Source organism: Anolis sagrei, chromosome 4 (assembly GCF_037176765.1).
Source record: "Anolis sagrei isolate rAnoSag1 chromosome 4, rAnoSag1.mat, whole genome shotgun sequence".
In the NCBI taxonomy this organism is placed as follows: Eukaryota; Metazoa; Chordata; class Lepidosauria; order Squamata; family Dactyloidae; genus Anolis; species Anolis sagrei.
In genome coordinates this window covers 233,080,732-233,094,949 of record NC_090024.1, presented here as the reverse complement: position 1 = coordinate 233,094,949, position 14,218 = coordinate 233,080,732, and the positions used below count along the sequence as shown (strand labels likewise).

General features: G+C 41.3%; 1 protein-coding gene across 1 annotated transcript in view; it reads left to right on the top strand.

Moving 5' to 3' along the window:
- Positions 1-14,218, top strand: part of RBBP8NL (RBBP8 N-terminal like) — a 47,829-nt gene that overhangs the window by 18,408 nt on the left and 15,203 nt on the right. The window contains exons 2-10 of the mRNA XM_060771981.2: positions 2,115-2,257; positions 2,997-3,039; positions 5,157-5,252; positions 5,949-6,061; positions 7,989-8,061; positions 9,372-9,511; positions 10,338-10,420; positions 12,300-12,463; positions 12,974-13,757. Coding sequence (XP_060627964.2) covers positions 2,191-2,257; positions 2,997-3,039; positions 5,157-5,252; positions 5,949-6,061; positions 7,989-8,061; positions 9,372-9,511; positions 10,338-10,420; positions 12,300-12,463; positions 12,974-13,757 — 1,563 coding nt within the window. The 5' untranslated portion in view covers positions 2,115-2,190. The remainder of the gene's footprint in view (positions 1-2,114; positions 2,258-2,996; positions 3,040-5,156; positions 5,253-5,948; positions 6,062-7,988; positions 8,062-9,371; positions 9,512-10,337; positions 10,421-12,299; positions 12,464-12,973; positions 13,758-14,218) is intronic.

The following is a 14,218-nucleotide window of genomic DNA, read 5'->3' as shown; positions in this document are numbered from 1 at the left end:
CTGAGTGAATGACAGCCATTTTTTTTAAAAAAAAAAATACCATTAGCAACTTGGCAGCTCTCTCATGCAGCACAATGACAACACAAACTTCAGGTCAGACCAAGCCTTAAATATTTCAATGCACAAGTTGAAGCAAAAGCTGGCTCTTTCTTCCTCCTCCTCATCTCCTATTTCAAAATTTAGAATACTGTATTCAAAGCCAGGCAAGTTATTTTGGCACAAAATCATAGAAGTGCCTTCCCTTTGTCATTCTCCCTCAGTTTTTTTTAAATTTATCGTGTCAGAAACAAATTGAGGGTACAGTTGTAATGTATTTAAAAACACTAACAAAGTTAAAAACTTGGCATTATACTAAATGTCCTTTGACCAGTAGCTGGCCACTGGGAGTGCCTCTGGTGTTGCTATAAAGAGGTCCTCCACTGCGCATGTGGCAGGGCTCAGGCTGCATTGTAATAGGTGGTCTGTGGTTTGCTCCTCTCCACACTCACATGTCATGGACTCCACTTTGTAGCCCCATTTCTGAAGGTTGGCTTTGCATCTCGTGGTGCCAGAGCACAGTGTATTCAATACCTTCCAAGTTTCACAGCCTTCTTTGTACTCAGGAGGGAGTTTCTCATTTGGTATCAGCCATGGATTGAGGTTCCGGGTTTGAGCCTGCCACTTTTGGACTCTCACTTGCTGAGGTGTTTCTCCAAGTATCTCTGTAAATCTTAGAAAGCTATTTCTTGATTTAAGGTGTTGGCATGCTGGCTGATATCAGAACAGGGATGAGCAGGAGATGACACTGCCTTGGTCCTTTAATTATTGGCTGCTACTTCCCAGCAGGGGAGCCCCCAGTGGCGCAGTGGGTTAAAGCACTGAGCTGCTGAGCTTGTTGATCGAAAGGTCTCAGGTTTCGATTCCAGGGAGTGGCGTGAGCTTCTGCTGTCAGCCCTAGCTTCTGCCAACCTAGCAGTTTGAAAACATGCAAATGTGAGTAGATCAATAGGTACCACTCCGGCGGGAAGGTAATGGCGCTCCATGCAGTCATGCCGGCCACATGACCTTGGAGGTGTCTACGGACAACGCTGGCTCTTCGGCTTAGAAATGGAGATGAGCACCACACCCCAGAGTCAGACATGACTGGACTTAATGTCAGGGGACTACCTTTACCTTTACTACTTCCCAGCGGATGTCAGGTGGTGCAATACCGGCTAAACAGTGTAATTTCTCCAATGGTGTGGGGCGTAGACATCCTGTGATATTCTCCCACAGTAACGTTATGGTGATATTAAGCATTTGTTACCTTTTTATGATGCTCAAAGTCTGATGCGACTGCTTCGTTCAACCTAATAGGAGAACCAGCCCTTCATTCCCCATTTGTGCAAAGCAGTCTTGGAGCACATAGAAAGATTTTGCTCTGTGGATACATCTACACTGTAGAATGAATGCAGTTTTGACACTAGCTTAAGTGCCATGACTCAATGCTATGGAATCTTAGAAGTAATAGTTTGGTAAGGCACCCATATTAATTGGTAGAGAAAGCTTGTAAAACTACTATGCTTATAATTGCATTGCCTTGAGCCATGCAGTTAAAGGGGTATCAAAATGCATTCGTTCTATTTATTTATTTATTTACGATATTTATAGTCCGCTTTTCTCAGCCATATGGTGACTCAAGGCGGGTTACAGATTGGCAAATTCGATGCCATACATGCATTAAAGTGCAATTAAAAACCATAAACAATGTAAAAACATATATAAAAGCCATTAAACATCTAATCACTGGTGCCATCTTGTTAAAATGTTATCCAGTAATATCGTTTGGCCTTTCCATGTTCATCAATCATAGTTCCATGTTATCTATTCCACTGCATTCTCAAAAGCTTACTCAAAGAGCCAAGTTATTACCTTTTTTCGGAAAATCAGGAGGGAGAGGACGATCTAACATCCCTGGGGAGGGAGTTCCATAGCCGGGGGGCCACCACTGAGATATATATAGAGGCATCTGTAGTCTAACACTGAAACCACTGCATCAATTTTGCTCTCCTTTATTGGGATACAATAGCATTAAAAACCATACAGACGGTTTGGACTGATATCTTTAGCTGTAATTTCTTTGTTTTATATTACAGACCGAACAGAAGAGGGAAAATATTGACCTACAAAGTTTGTCTCACCAATTTGGAACCACCCATGTGAAAATAGAATATGGCTGCAGAAAATTTTGGAGACTTCTTGAACAAAGTCAAGGAAATCCATGAGAAAGAAGTTCATGGTAAGACAGGATTTGAAATCTATGACATTTTAATGCTGGCTTTGGTGAATAGTCTTTTCAAGAATAACAACTGAGCATAAAGACTCAATCTCAGCCTAGAAAATAGGCATAAGAAGCTAATAGGAGTCTTATTTAGGACTCAACCTTTCACACCATGATGCCCTCCAGATCTGTTAGTCTACAATTCCCATCAACCTGAGGTTGCATGAATAATATTCAGAGGGATTGTAAGCCAGAACTTCTCAAGGGCACCAAACTGGGAAAGAATACATGTTAAGACATCACAGAGCCCATTGCCAGAAACAGCAGCTATTAAGTTGTTACCATTTTATTCTCTTGTCTCTCCAAAGAGCTTGGGGAATAATATACATACACCCCTTGGCATTTTACTGCCCTTACAGTCTTATAAAATAGACTTAGCCTGAGATAACTGATGCAAAGTCACCCAGTAGGCTTTGTATATGAAAGAAAATTTTGACTCCAGTCTTCCTGCACTAAACTCAATAACACATTCAATTCATGCTTGCATAAGCAGTTCCCTAAACGTAACCACAGCCCATAGACCTCAGTGCTATGCAATTCTGGGGTTTTTGCAGTTTGGTGAGTTGGTAAAACTGTGTAGTGTTGGGTGTAAGTGAAACTATGGGAGTGACACTGTGTCACCTACCCTTTTCCAAATCAGGCAACTTGGGGAAAGGATCCAGAATCTCTAATCCGAAGCTTCTTTTTATTCTTTTAGCTCTGCAAACCAAGCTGAATGACATCACCACTGAGAGATCCCAGTGAGTAAAGCAAATGTTATTTTATCATATGTTGTTTGGGCTTAGATTGTTTTAGAAAACCAAGGCTGGCTTCCTCACCCATAACATTTCATGGGAGGGTAGAAGCTGGCCTGGTTTGACCCAGTCTGATTAAAAAGAACAAAGTGGCATCTTGCTTCGATTCAACCAGTAGCTAAAACTTACTTTATCACAGGGCTAGATAAACAGAAGACTAGCATAGTGGCTGCAATACACAGCTGTTCTGTCTCCCAGGAGCCTGGTTTGCCCTACCTTTCAGCTGCTTAAGGCTGCTTTCTTTTGCATTTTGTCCCAGGGCTGCTGCAGTTTGCAAGAGCCCCAAAGGTTAATAGTAGCAAGTCTGCAAGCCAGTCTGCAGGCCTCCTTTGCAGTTAATGGCCCAGAGAGTAACTTTTGAGCCCGCCCCTTTTACCAGGCCAGACCTCCATTTTGGAGTCCTCCTTGCCTGTTCAGTTCTGAAGAAGGAATCTGATGTGCTGGAGGCCAGAAAGGTAGCTCCGACAAAACCACTGCAAAAACAATTGAGTTATAGAATTGATATATTAGAGTTAGATAAGCTTAATTGAGCTATAGTTAGATAGATTATAAGAGAGTTATAAAGAAGAATAGATATTGAGCTTTGAGAATTGAGTTTTATAGAGTCTTATAGAGAGAGAGACTGCATTGCCTTATCTCCAATGCTAATCTGGAGCTTAGATAGATAGGGAAATATTTGTTCTTTCTCAAGGCAACAGCTCTGGATTAGGGTGAAGGATCCCTGGATCTTTTTGCTACTTGGGGAAAGGCTGACTCAGTAATTGGTGGAGAAGAGAAAGAATAAATATCTATTTGGTTCATCAATTGACTGTTCTGTTTGCAACTTTGAGAAATAAATATCCTTTTTGATGTTCAGAACTTGTAATAGGCTCAGTTACTGAGAATCTCAATCTTCTCAAGAAAAGCACCAGCAGTTCGCCCAGACATAGGGAACAGCACATCATAGTTTTGTTTTTATAAAAGCTTCTTGGTGTAACGGCACAACAGCACTTGGACCAGACATCTCTGTCCTATGACTTTGGCATCCCAGCCTCTGTTGCCTGAGGCAATTGCCTCATTCTCCCTAATGGCAATCCAGCTCTTAAACAGCTATAAAATTTACATTCCTGACTGGGTTCAAATCAACTGCCACAGCTCCTTTCACACTTTTTCAGTGCCTCTAGGCAGTGTTTTCTCCTGCTTCAGTTGCCCTTCAGCCTTTACTATACTATTTCTTACTACCTACATACTGTCAAATAAAAGAATGCACATCATCAAAAAAAAAAAAAAAGGACAGCAACATATACGTAATATAACATATTGGGGTGCGTGATTCGCCTAAACCGAATGCCATTTTCAGTGTTGGTATTTTGGTCCCTCCTCTCCCCCCCCCCCCCCATCTGTTTTTTCAGGAGCCTCCTGAATTTGAGCTGGCAAAATTCAATTTTTCAATCTGGCAGCCAAAAGTTCAGTTTTTGCTACTGGAAAATCCAGCCCATTGGCAGCAATGAAGGAACTTCCAAGGCTCACCTTTCTATCCTTTTTAGGGCATCCTCCTTAAGGAAACTATTTTTTCTGGGTTTCTACTTATATCCTTTACTAGACCTGGATGAAACTTAAGAAACCACCCTTTCTGGCATCATTTCCACTTATATCCTATCATAAGACCGGGGTGCTTCAGATAAAAGCCTGCAGTTTGGGGCCCATCTGGATGGGCCCTCAAACTCTTTTGGAGTCGACTTCACCTGGTGATTTTAGAATGGAGTGAGCACCACAGATTTGACCCACTCTTTACTCCTTCTATTCTGTGATCCATGGGCACCTGCAATTAGAATACTCCTCTGTAAAAAAAAGAGCATAGTACACATTATACTTCACCCAACCCACTAACACTGCACTGTCAGCTTTCCACATTTGAACATTTAACTTTTGCTGAGCTCATTGTTCATGACTTTGATTAATGTATTTTCTCTAGAAATGCTTAGATCCTCCATGACAACTATATAACAAACAAGGACTGTGGTTAGGTGTTGCAGTGTTTGACCAACCTTCTTATTCTTTCTCTTCTTCTCATCTTAAATTAGAGATGCCCAGAGAATCGAAGAGCTGTTTGCTAAAAACCACCAACTCCGAGAACAGCAGAAAGCCCTGAAAGAAAATGTGAAAGTGTTGGAAAACAGGTAAATGGATGCCTGCTTTTTTTTTCTTTTGCTTCTTATCAGCTCCATCTTCAGGGATTAATAAGGAATTAACATTTTGAGTATCCTAATATGGACCAGCCTGATCCATATCTCTTGCTATGGTAGATCAAATCTGAGACGTACCCAAACTGGCTTCCCAAGCCCTCTGACCCAGACTTTAGGTCTGTCCTGATTAACTGGGACAGTCATTACTAAAACTAGGCATTTGGAGGATTTATTTATTTATTTATTTATTATTTACTGTCCTTGTATACCGCCGCTTCTCAGCCTAACTGGAGACTCAACGCGGTTTACAACAGAATATACAATACACAGTATACAATTAAAACCGTAAAAAACATAATACACAATATTTCACATAAATCACAATCCAATAATCTCCTAACTAAAATCATGGTCCAATTGCATCATCCATATCACCAATCCGTAGTCGACACATTCATTGCACCGAATTAACCAAATGCCTGCTTGAACATCCAAGTTTTTTAGTCTTTTTCGGAATACCATCAGCGAGGAGGCTGATCTTACCTCCATGGGAAGGGCGTTTACCATGGATGGTGCCTCTTTTGTCTACATACACAATAGCACCCATAACCTGGACATCTAATCCAGAGGGAAGGAGTGCTTCTATGTGGCCTCATTGGGTTAAAACTATTCCATTTATTTACCTTTAAGGTTGCGAGCTGGGCTCTGTGACAGGTGTCAAGTCACACAGGAACTTGCTAAAAAGAAGCAGCATGAGTTTGGGAAGGCCCATTTCCAGAGTCTTCAGCACATCTTCATCCTCAGTGAGTACAAGAAACTTCTTTCAAGGTTCTAGCAGCCAGACAATGATGCCCACAATGGTCATGGTTCTAAAAAGTGGGACCTTTTGTGCTTGAAAAAAAAACACCCCTAAGCATTAGAAATATTATAGTTCCAAACATTCAGTATTTGTTTTCCTTTTCTCTTGTCTCAAACTGAACCTAGAACATAATAAACAGAAGACTAATGATAAGAAAAATAAAAGGAAAGTATTAAAAAGATAATTAAACCAAGTGGGGGATTAGAAACAGAAAGTAGATAGTTTGAAAATGTTTCTTTTCCCCCTTTGGATTTGTTGGCCATGCCAGATGGGAGATTCTGGGAGTTGTAGTTCAAACATGGAATTTATCCAAGATCTGGAGAACAGAATGCAAAAGTTTTCAAACTGAGTGATTTTCACCAAAGTGGAAAATTACTGACTTCTACAGTAGCCATGTGTCCTCTACTCTATAGAGAATGGTTTTCCATTTGAAGAACTGTCCAATTCAAATTTAATTTGAAACTAAGGGAGTACAAGATGAAAAAGCAGCAAGAATTTTGACTTATCTATCCCAGTAACATCTTTGAGGGAAGGGTGCAAATCACACTGGCAACACAATCAGGAGGTGGCACCAAAATGATTGTCTATAACAGGCATGGGCAAACTTTGGCCCTCCAGGTGTTTTGGACTTCAACTCCCATAATCCCTAACAGCTTCAGGCTCTTTCCTTTCCCACCTCAGCCACTCTATTATAACATCTGGTGGAATCATACCATGGATTTGCCCAGAGGTCCTTAAAAAGTCATAGAGGACAGTTTTTTTGTATGCAAGTTGATGAAACCAGCATCTGGTCCTGCGTGTATGGGAGGGTCATATTGCATAACAACATAAACATTTTTCATAATTCCAGTTGAACTGTAGTGTATCAATATACCAACAAGGCTAAAACTGTATCTGAAGTCAGCCATAGCAGAGCACTTGATGAACCAACCTGGACACAGCATATTATTTGAGAATACACATACACTAGACCACTCTAACAACCACCATGTCAAGCATGTGTACAATTTCAACAGAAAGGAGAAAACCATGAAAATGAACAAAATCTGGCTACCAGTAATTTAAAAAACTGTAAAATCAGGACAGTAAATAAAGAACAATGCTAAAAGGGGGGGGGGGGATTCCAGACATGAAACAACCAGGGCCAACTAATACCTCCCAACAAAGGATTCCCTCAGGCAAGAATCAGCCAGGGCTTGAAGCTGCAAGGCTTTGCAATGCTAATCAAGGTGATTAATTGCAACATTCACATTTGCCTCCAACATACAAGAGTCCTGTCTCCCACTTTGGACCTTCAACAGATATACAAAACTCCTTTTTCTAGTTTCCAGTATACCTCACAGCCTCTGAAGATGCCTGCCATAGATGTGGGCAAAACATCTGCAAACAAACTGTATATTGTTTTGCTTTTTGAGCTGTTGAATGTGCATGCTTCTAGCCAAGGCCATCACTATTATCCAGTAACAATGAGGCTTGGAATCACATGTCCACACACTAAAAGCACACACTGTTGTTTTTATTGCTGCTGGGTTTTTTTAATTGTCACCAATTTTGTCAAATGTCTGGTATTTTAACTACAATATTGTGGTATGGGAAAGGATCCGTAGTTGTGACCCCATGAGTTACTATTCCGGTGGACATCAACCTTATTTGTGCCATTGTCATGCCCATTAGCATTTATAACTTGGACTACAGGCTGGGCAGACAGGCAAAGAGTTATTGGTCATCGCCTTCCTTTCTCTGGGCAGAATTCTCATTGGGAGATATAAGGCCTGATTCTGGCCTGTGGTCTTTGAAACACACATTTTCACCACTGCATCTCCTATATCTGCCACCTAACACAGCATTTATTTTTTTTCTCTTTGTCACAGCTAATGAAATGAATAAGATGAGAGAGGAGAACAAGCGCTTGAAAGAAGAACTGAAGAGGTTATGTGGAACAGAGTATGTTCTTCTGTCTTCTGCTTATTTCTTGGTGGTTTCAATTTCCTCATAATCAAATCCAGTATGGAAGATAGTTCAATGTGGATTTTGTATAGCTGTGTGAGAGGAGCCTATGAATGCTGCAACAGGATTGCAACCTCAGGGCTGTGGCTTTCTTGAGTTTAAAAAGGCAAAGGTTTTCCCTGACATTAAGTCTAGTCGTGTCCGACTGAGAGTTGGTGCTCAACTCTATTTCTATCTATCTATCTATCTATCTATCTATTTTAGTATTTACATTCTGTAAAGAAATAAAGAAATAGAAATGAATGTAAATACTGCAAATAAATAAATAAATAAATATGGGGTTGGCACCAACTCTCAGAATCAGACATGACTAGACTTAATGTCAGGGGAACTCATCTCCATTTCTAAGTCGAAGAGCCAGTGTTTTCTGTAGACACCGCCAAGGTCATGTGGCCACCATGACTGCATGGAGTGCCGTTGCCTTCCCGCAGAAGTGGTACCTATTGATCTACTTACATTTGGATGTTTTTGAACTGCTAGGTTGGCAGAAGCCGGGGCTAAGAGTGGGTGCTCTCCTCACACCCCAGAATCGAACCACCAACCTTTTGGTTAGCAAGTTCAGTAGCTCAGCGGTTTAACCCGCTGCGTCACCAGGGAACCCTTAATTGAGTTTCTCTACCCATAATATAATCTTTTTTCCTACTAACTGCCACCTTGCCAAACATCATTGACTTGTCTAATTAGTCATGTCCTCTCATGTTAAGGCCAAAGTATGACAGTCATATTTGCTTCTAGTTAAAGTCTATGCTTGATTTGCTCTGGGGCTGATTTATTTGTGGCAGTCCATAAACACTTCTCCAGCGTCACATTCCAACTAAGTTGATTATCTTCATCTTAGCTTTATTCCCTTCATGACTATCCTATTTCACTATCTCTTAATCGTCAATTAAAAATTAAGGATTTTTATTTTAGTAGTCTTAACTCAGGCTTTATCTCAGGCATGGGAAAACTTCAGCCCTCTGGGTGTTTTTGGACTTCAACTCCGACAATTCCTAAAAGGCCTGAGGCTGTTAGGAATTGCCGGAGCTGAACTCCAAAACACCTGGAGGGCTGAAGTTTTCCCATGCCTGATTTATCTGAATGTTTACTATTTACTCTTTGAGGCAAGTGTTATTTAAAATATTATTTTTCTTATAATGATCAACCTTTGCTACTACTGTCCAAAGGGGGCATTCAGGTAATACCTATGTGCTCCCTCCACATTCTTGCTTTCTTTCCATTCATTCCTTCCCTCTGTGTTGCAACAGAGACAGACCAAAGCATCTCAAAGGGGTGGCCAGAGAAGGGAGCTCCACTCCGGACTCACTACTGCCCTTGCTCTCTGCACGGAACAACAGAAAATCCAGCACCGAGAAAATGGCAAGCCAAGAAGCAGAAGACAAATATGGTGAGCCACTCAGTCATCTATTGAGAGCAGGACTGATCTGAGACTGGACTACTGTAATCAATAATTTTCCCATCAGAATTTCCTGGACAGCAGGAAAACTCTCCCTTGTTGGAAACTGATCAGTGCAAAATCCCATGCCTTCCAAACACTCCAATTTTCCTGGAATAGTCTTGATTCATCTTTTGTTTCCCCGTAACCTTACATATATAATAACACTTTAATAACACTTTATTTGTACCCCGCTACCATCTCCCCAAGGGACTCGGTGCGGCTTACATGAGGCCGAGGCCGAACACAACAATACAAGCAATAATCACAACAATACAAGCAATTAAAATAAAAACATAAACCATAAATATATAACATTATTAATAAGACAATATACCATTAAAAACTGTGGGAAGGCCAAATGTAAAATTAAAATTGGAAATAGTGCAGAACATGGACGAAAAAGTGATACTGGCATTTGTGGAAAGACATATGAGCAGACTTAAAAATGTAAAGTGCTTTAGAGGGACCAAGTGCTAAGGAATCATTATTCTGGAAAGGCACACTGGAACAACCATGTCTTCAAGCTCCTCCTGAAGACTGCCAGAGTTGGGGCCTGCCTGATGTCCTTAGGGAGTGAGTTCCAGAGTTGAGGGGCCACCACCAAAAAGGCCCTCTCTCTCGTCCCCACCAATCGCGCCTGTGATGCTGGCGGGATTGAGAGCAGGGCCTCTCCAGATGAACGAAGAGATCGTGTAGGTTAGTATACAGACATGCGGTCACGCAGGTAGGCGTGATACCTACTTATGACAGTGATACCTACTTTTCCTGTTTCTAGATCAGTCTCCTCGACAAAGAAGTTCTCCGAATATGAGGATCTCCCCTAATATGATTCTCCATGGAGAACCTGCTCTTGAGATGGTAAGCTCATTTCCCTACTTGATCCATCCTTGGATTTGTCTTCACTCTGCAGTTACAGCAATATGATACAACTTTAACTACCACATTTCCATTTCCAGGATTTGTATGATATACAGGTCCTGTCAGATCTTGTAAGCTAAGCAGTCAGCTCTGGTTAGTACCCAAATGGGAGACTGCTGACAAAGAGTGCTATAGGCTATATTTCAGAAGAAGAAACTGGCAAAATCACAGCGTATTTCTTGCCAAAGAAAACCCTATACATTCATGGTTTTTCCATAATTCAAGAGATGGCATAAATATACACAGAATACTCTGCTAGAAAGCACTGCTGTTCTTCCCTTTACTATAGCAATAGAGCTCTATAAGAAATGTGTCTAAGGATCACACTAGTTTAAAAATCCAAGCATTTCATAGGAAAGAGCAAGGTTTTTAAATTCTAGTAGCAATTGCTTCTACACTATTGAATTAATGCAGTTTACTATATGAATGGTGGAGGGAGTTATTGGAATTTAGTGTGATGCTGGCTTGGAATCTGAAAAGAGATGAGATAAACTGGGCAAGAGTGCCCTCATGAGGGTGAGGTGTTAACTAGTCTCATAATATGTATACTGTGCCAAAAAACTAGTCTCACTGTTCAGTTGATGGATGGCATTTATTCCAGTTCTGCTGATTTCTTTCCAAGTTCCCTTTGTATTTCTTTGTTCAAGGACAGCTGTTCTGAGGTCACTTGGAATTTATAGTTTGGTGCATTCTTTGGCAGAGAGGGCTAAAGATCTTGTAAAACTACAACTTCCATGCTTCCATAGTACTGAGCCATGGCAATTCAAGTAGTACATTAACTCTACAGTGTAAATGCTCCATAAAACAGTAATGGCTAATTATGTGCCCTCACCCCCACCCACCAGATGATTTTGAACTACAGTTCCCATATTTTTCCCCATTGACCAATGGCAGAGATTCTTTACCCCGTCTAAGATTTCCAGGAATGTCCCCGTTCCCTACTTTTCAACTATAAACACAATCAACTCTGCAAGGAGGCAATGTCCCTTTGTTTGGCAAACCATGTTAAGGTTGTATGAGAAGCTTTGTAAAATGGACAAAGGAAGTCTTGCAAATAGTAAGACAATGTTTAACCAAGAAGTAAAATCTCGGAGTCCCTGGCCTTACCTATAGAACTAAGCAATTACTTGAATTATTAAAAATTCAGCAGGAAGTTATAGTTTTGCAGCTTCTAGAAAGTAGAATGGCCAACAGTTTGGGGATGGGGCAATTCAGTGCTGGAAAGTGATGCTCACAACATGCCCAAAAAATACAGGCATGTCCTGAACTCATTGCAGCCACATTTTTGAGCTATTGCATCATCTCAACACAATGGAGTCCCTGGTGGCACAATGGCAGGACTGAAGACCAACAGGTCGGAGGTTCGAATGCAGGAAGAGCATGGATGAGCTCCCTCTGTTAGCTCCAGCTCTTCATGTGGGACATGAGAGAAGTCTCCCACAAGGATGGTAAAACATCAAAACATCTGGATGCCCCCTGGGCAACATCCTTGCAGACAACCAGTTCTCTAACACCATAAGCAACTTGCAATCTCTCAAGTTGCTCCTGACACACAAAAACGTTTTTGACACACTTTGGAAACACTTTCTGCTGCCTTAAAATGGGAGCTCCTTATTTATTGAAAAGGATAACCTGAGAATGAGATGAAGAATGCTACTTTAACATGATGTCTTGCAATCATGAGTATTTCCATTTGTAGCTAGGGAGCTTGTAAGGCACACTACAAGCCGCATGCAATAATCTCCTGAATCAATCCATCTTATAGCATTAATTAATGACACAAAGCATTCTTCTTTTCCTGTGTCTCCTCTTTTATTAGAGTTCACAGAAGATTGCAAACCAGTTGCATGGAACAATTGCATTCATGAGGCCTGGCTCAAGATCCAACATGGAGGAAAGAGATGGATCAGGAAATGCCACCCCACCCTCCATGAATGAAACCCCGCCATCTCCTCAACCAGATCAAAACCCCAGCTTTGAAGCGTGAGTGACTGGTTTACTCAAAAGACACATCTGGAATCTGAATCAAGCAGCAGATGGGGGCAAGGGACAGATATTTCATGTAAATCCAAAAATGGGTAGGCTCCAAAGGGCCGTCTCTTTCAGGAAGATGTGCCACTTCACCCTTGATTTGACAATTTCTCTTTAAAAGTGGGGAGATCAATTTTTAAACCTTTTGCGTGTCTTGCAGGATTAAACTTTTGTGGATTTGCTTGAAATATTCTCTCTGGGAATTTCTAGGTCCTCTGTTGAAATTCTATGATCAGTTCCATGGACATTGACCATGGATTTATGCTGGAGGACCTAAAGCTAGAGAGAAAAGGGGGAGATGAGTTGTAACAGAGCACTCAGGTGTTAACATCACCCCTTCTGCCTTCTGCTTGGACTACATAAAAATGTTAAAGATGGAAAACAGAGACATACTGAATTGTTTAGGATTGTTACTTCTGATAGATATTTCAATGGTGGAGATAATGGTGTTTGTATTTTCAGCTATCTAAGGGCGAGCCAATCAGACTGCCATGAAATTGCTTCATCTTACGAGACTCTGAAGTTTGCCACCAGAAAAGAGCAACTCTGCCTCCTCAACCAACATTTCGCCCTGCGTCACCTTGGACTTCGGAATAACTCCATCAGCAAGGAGGGTGGTTTCCCACACCACTTACTAATGGCCAGAGATGCAGGGGGCAGAACAAGATCTCAAGATGAGTGGGAAGACCAGGCCACCATCTTAGATCTCCCTGGTGCCGTGGTGTACATGAAGGACCGTCATTTGGAGAACAGACTCCAGTTCCTTAGTCAGCAAGAGAAATTGCACTATTTATTGGTGCAGCAGCAAGAATGTAGGGCTAAAATGGAGGACAGTCTGGAAAGTACACAATGTCAACTGCCTTCTCCGTTGCCAAGAGTTGGCAAGGTATTCAAAAGAGAGAGACCCTGTTTGGAAGATGCAACAAATGGGCCACTCGGGAGATTGCTCTTGATCGATAGGGAAGAACTGGAGCAAGAAGAGAAGGCAGAAGCCATGAGAGACTATCTCACTGAAGCTCCACTGGACCTATCAGATTCTGGGAGAGGAAGGGAGAACTTGAAGCAGACTAGTTTGCAGCAGATATTCACAAAGCATGAAGCTGGAAGTCCAAGCAGAGACCAGAGTGAAGAGTCTTTTCTTCAGAAGTCTTTTGTGTCTGGCTGGCTCCAGGAGGCTAAGAATCTCCACAGGAGCAAAGACTCAGAGCAGCACTCCAACAAAACCCAAGACATTCCGACATCTCCAGTAAGAAAATATCTGTCTGTATGTATGTCTAGATACCTGTCTCCAGTAGTTCATGTGTTTCTATTCAATCACCTTCTTCTTCCATATATTATGCCACCAGAAATCCATAATTTCACATACCCATATATATATAAAAACATGTTTTCTCTCTAGGTGTCATTATATGGTAAGTTTCTGTTGGAGGTTAACTATACATTTGTTCAGGAGGACCTAGAAATACTAGAGAGGCGTTCTCTGTAACCATTTTCTAAGTTTTCCAGTGAAATTTCATGGTATGCTTCTGTCAGAAGTTGCACTAGAGGACCTTGAAATACTAGAGAGGTGTGCTCACTTAGACATATTCAAGATCGTGTTTTGGACTTCAACTCCCACAATTCCTACCAGCTTTGGTAAGCTGTTAAGAATTGTGGGAGTTGAAGTCCAAAACATCTAAAGTGCCAAAGTTTGCCCATGCCTATTCT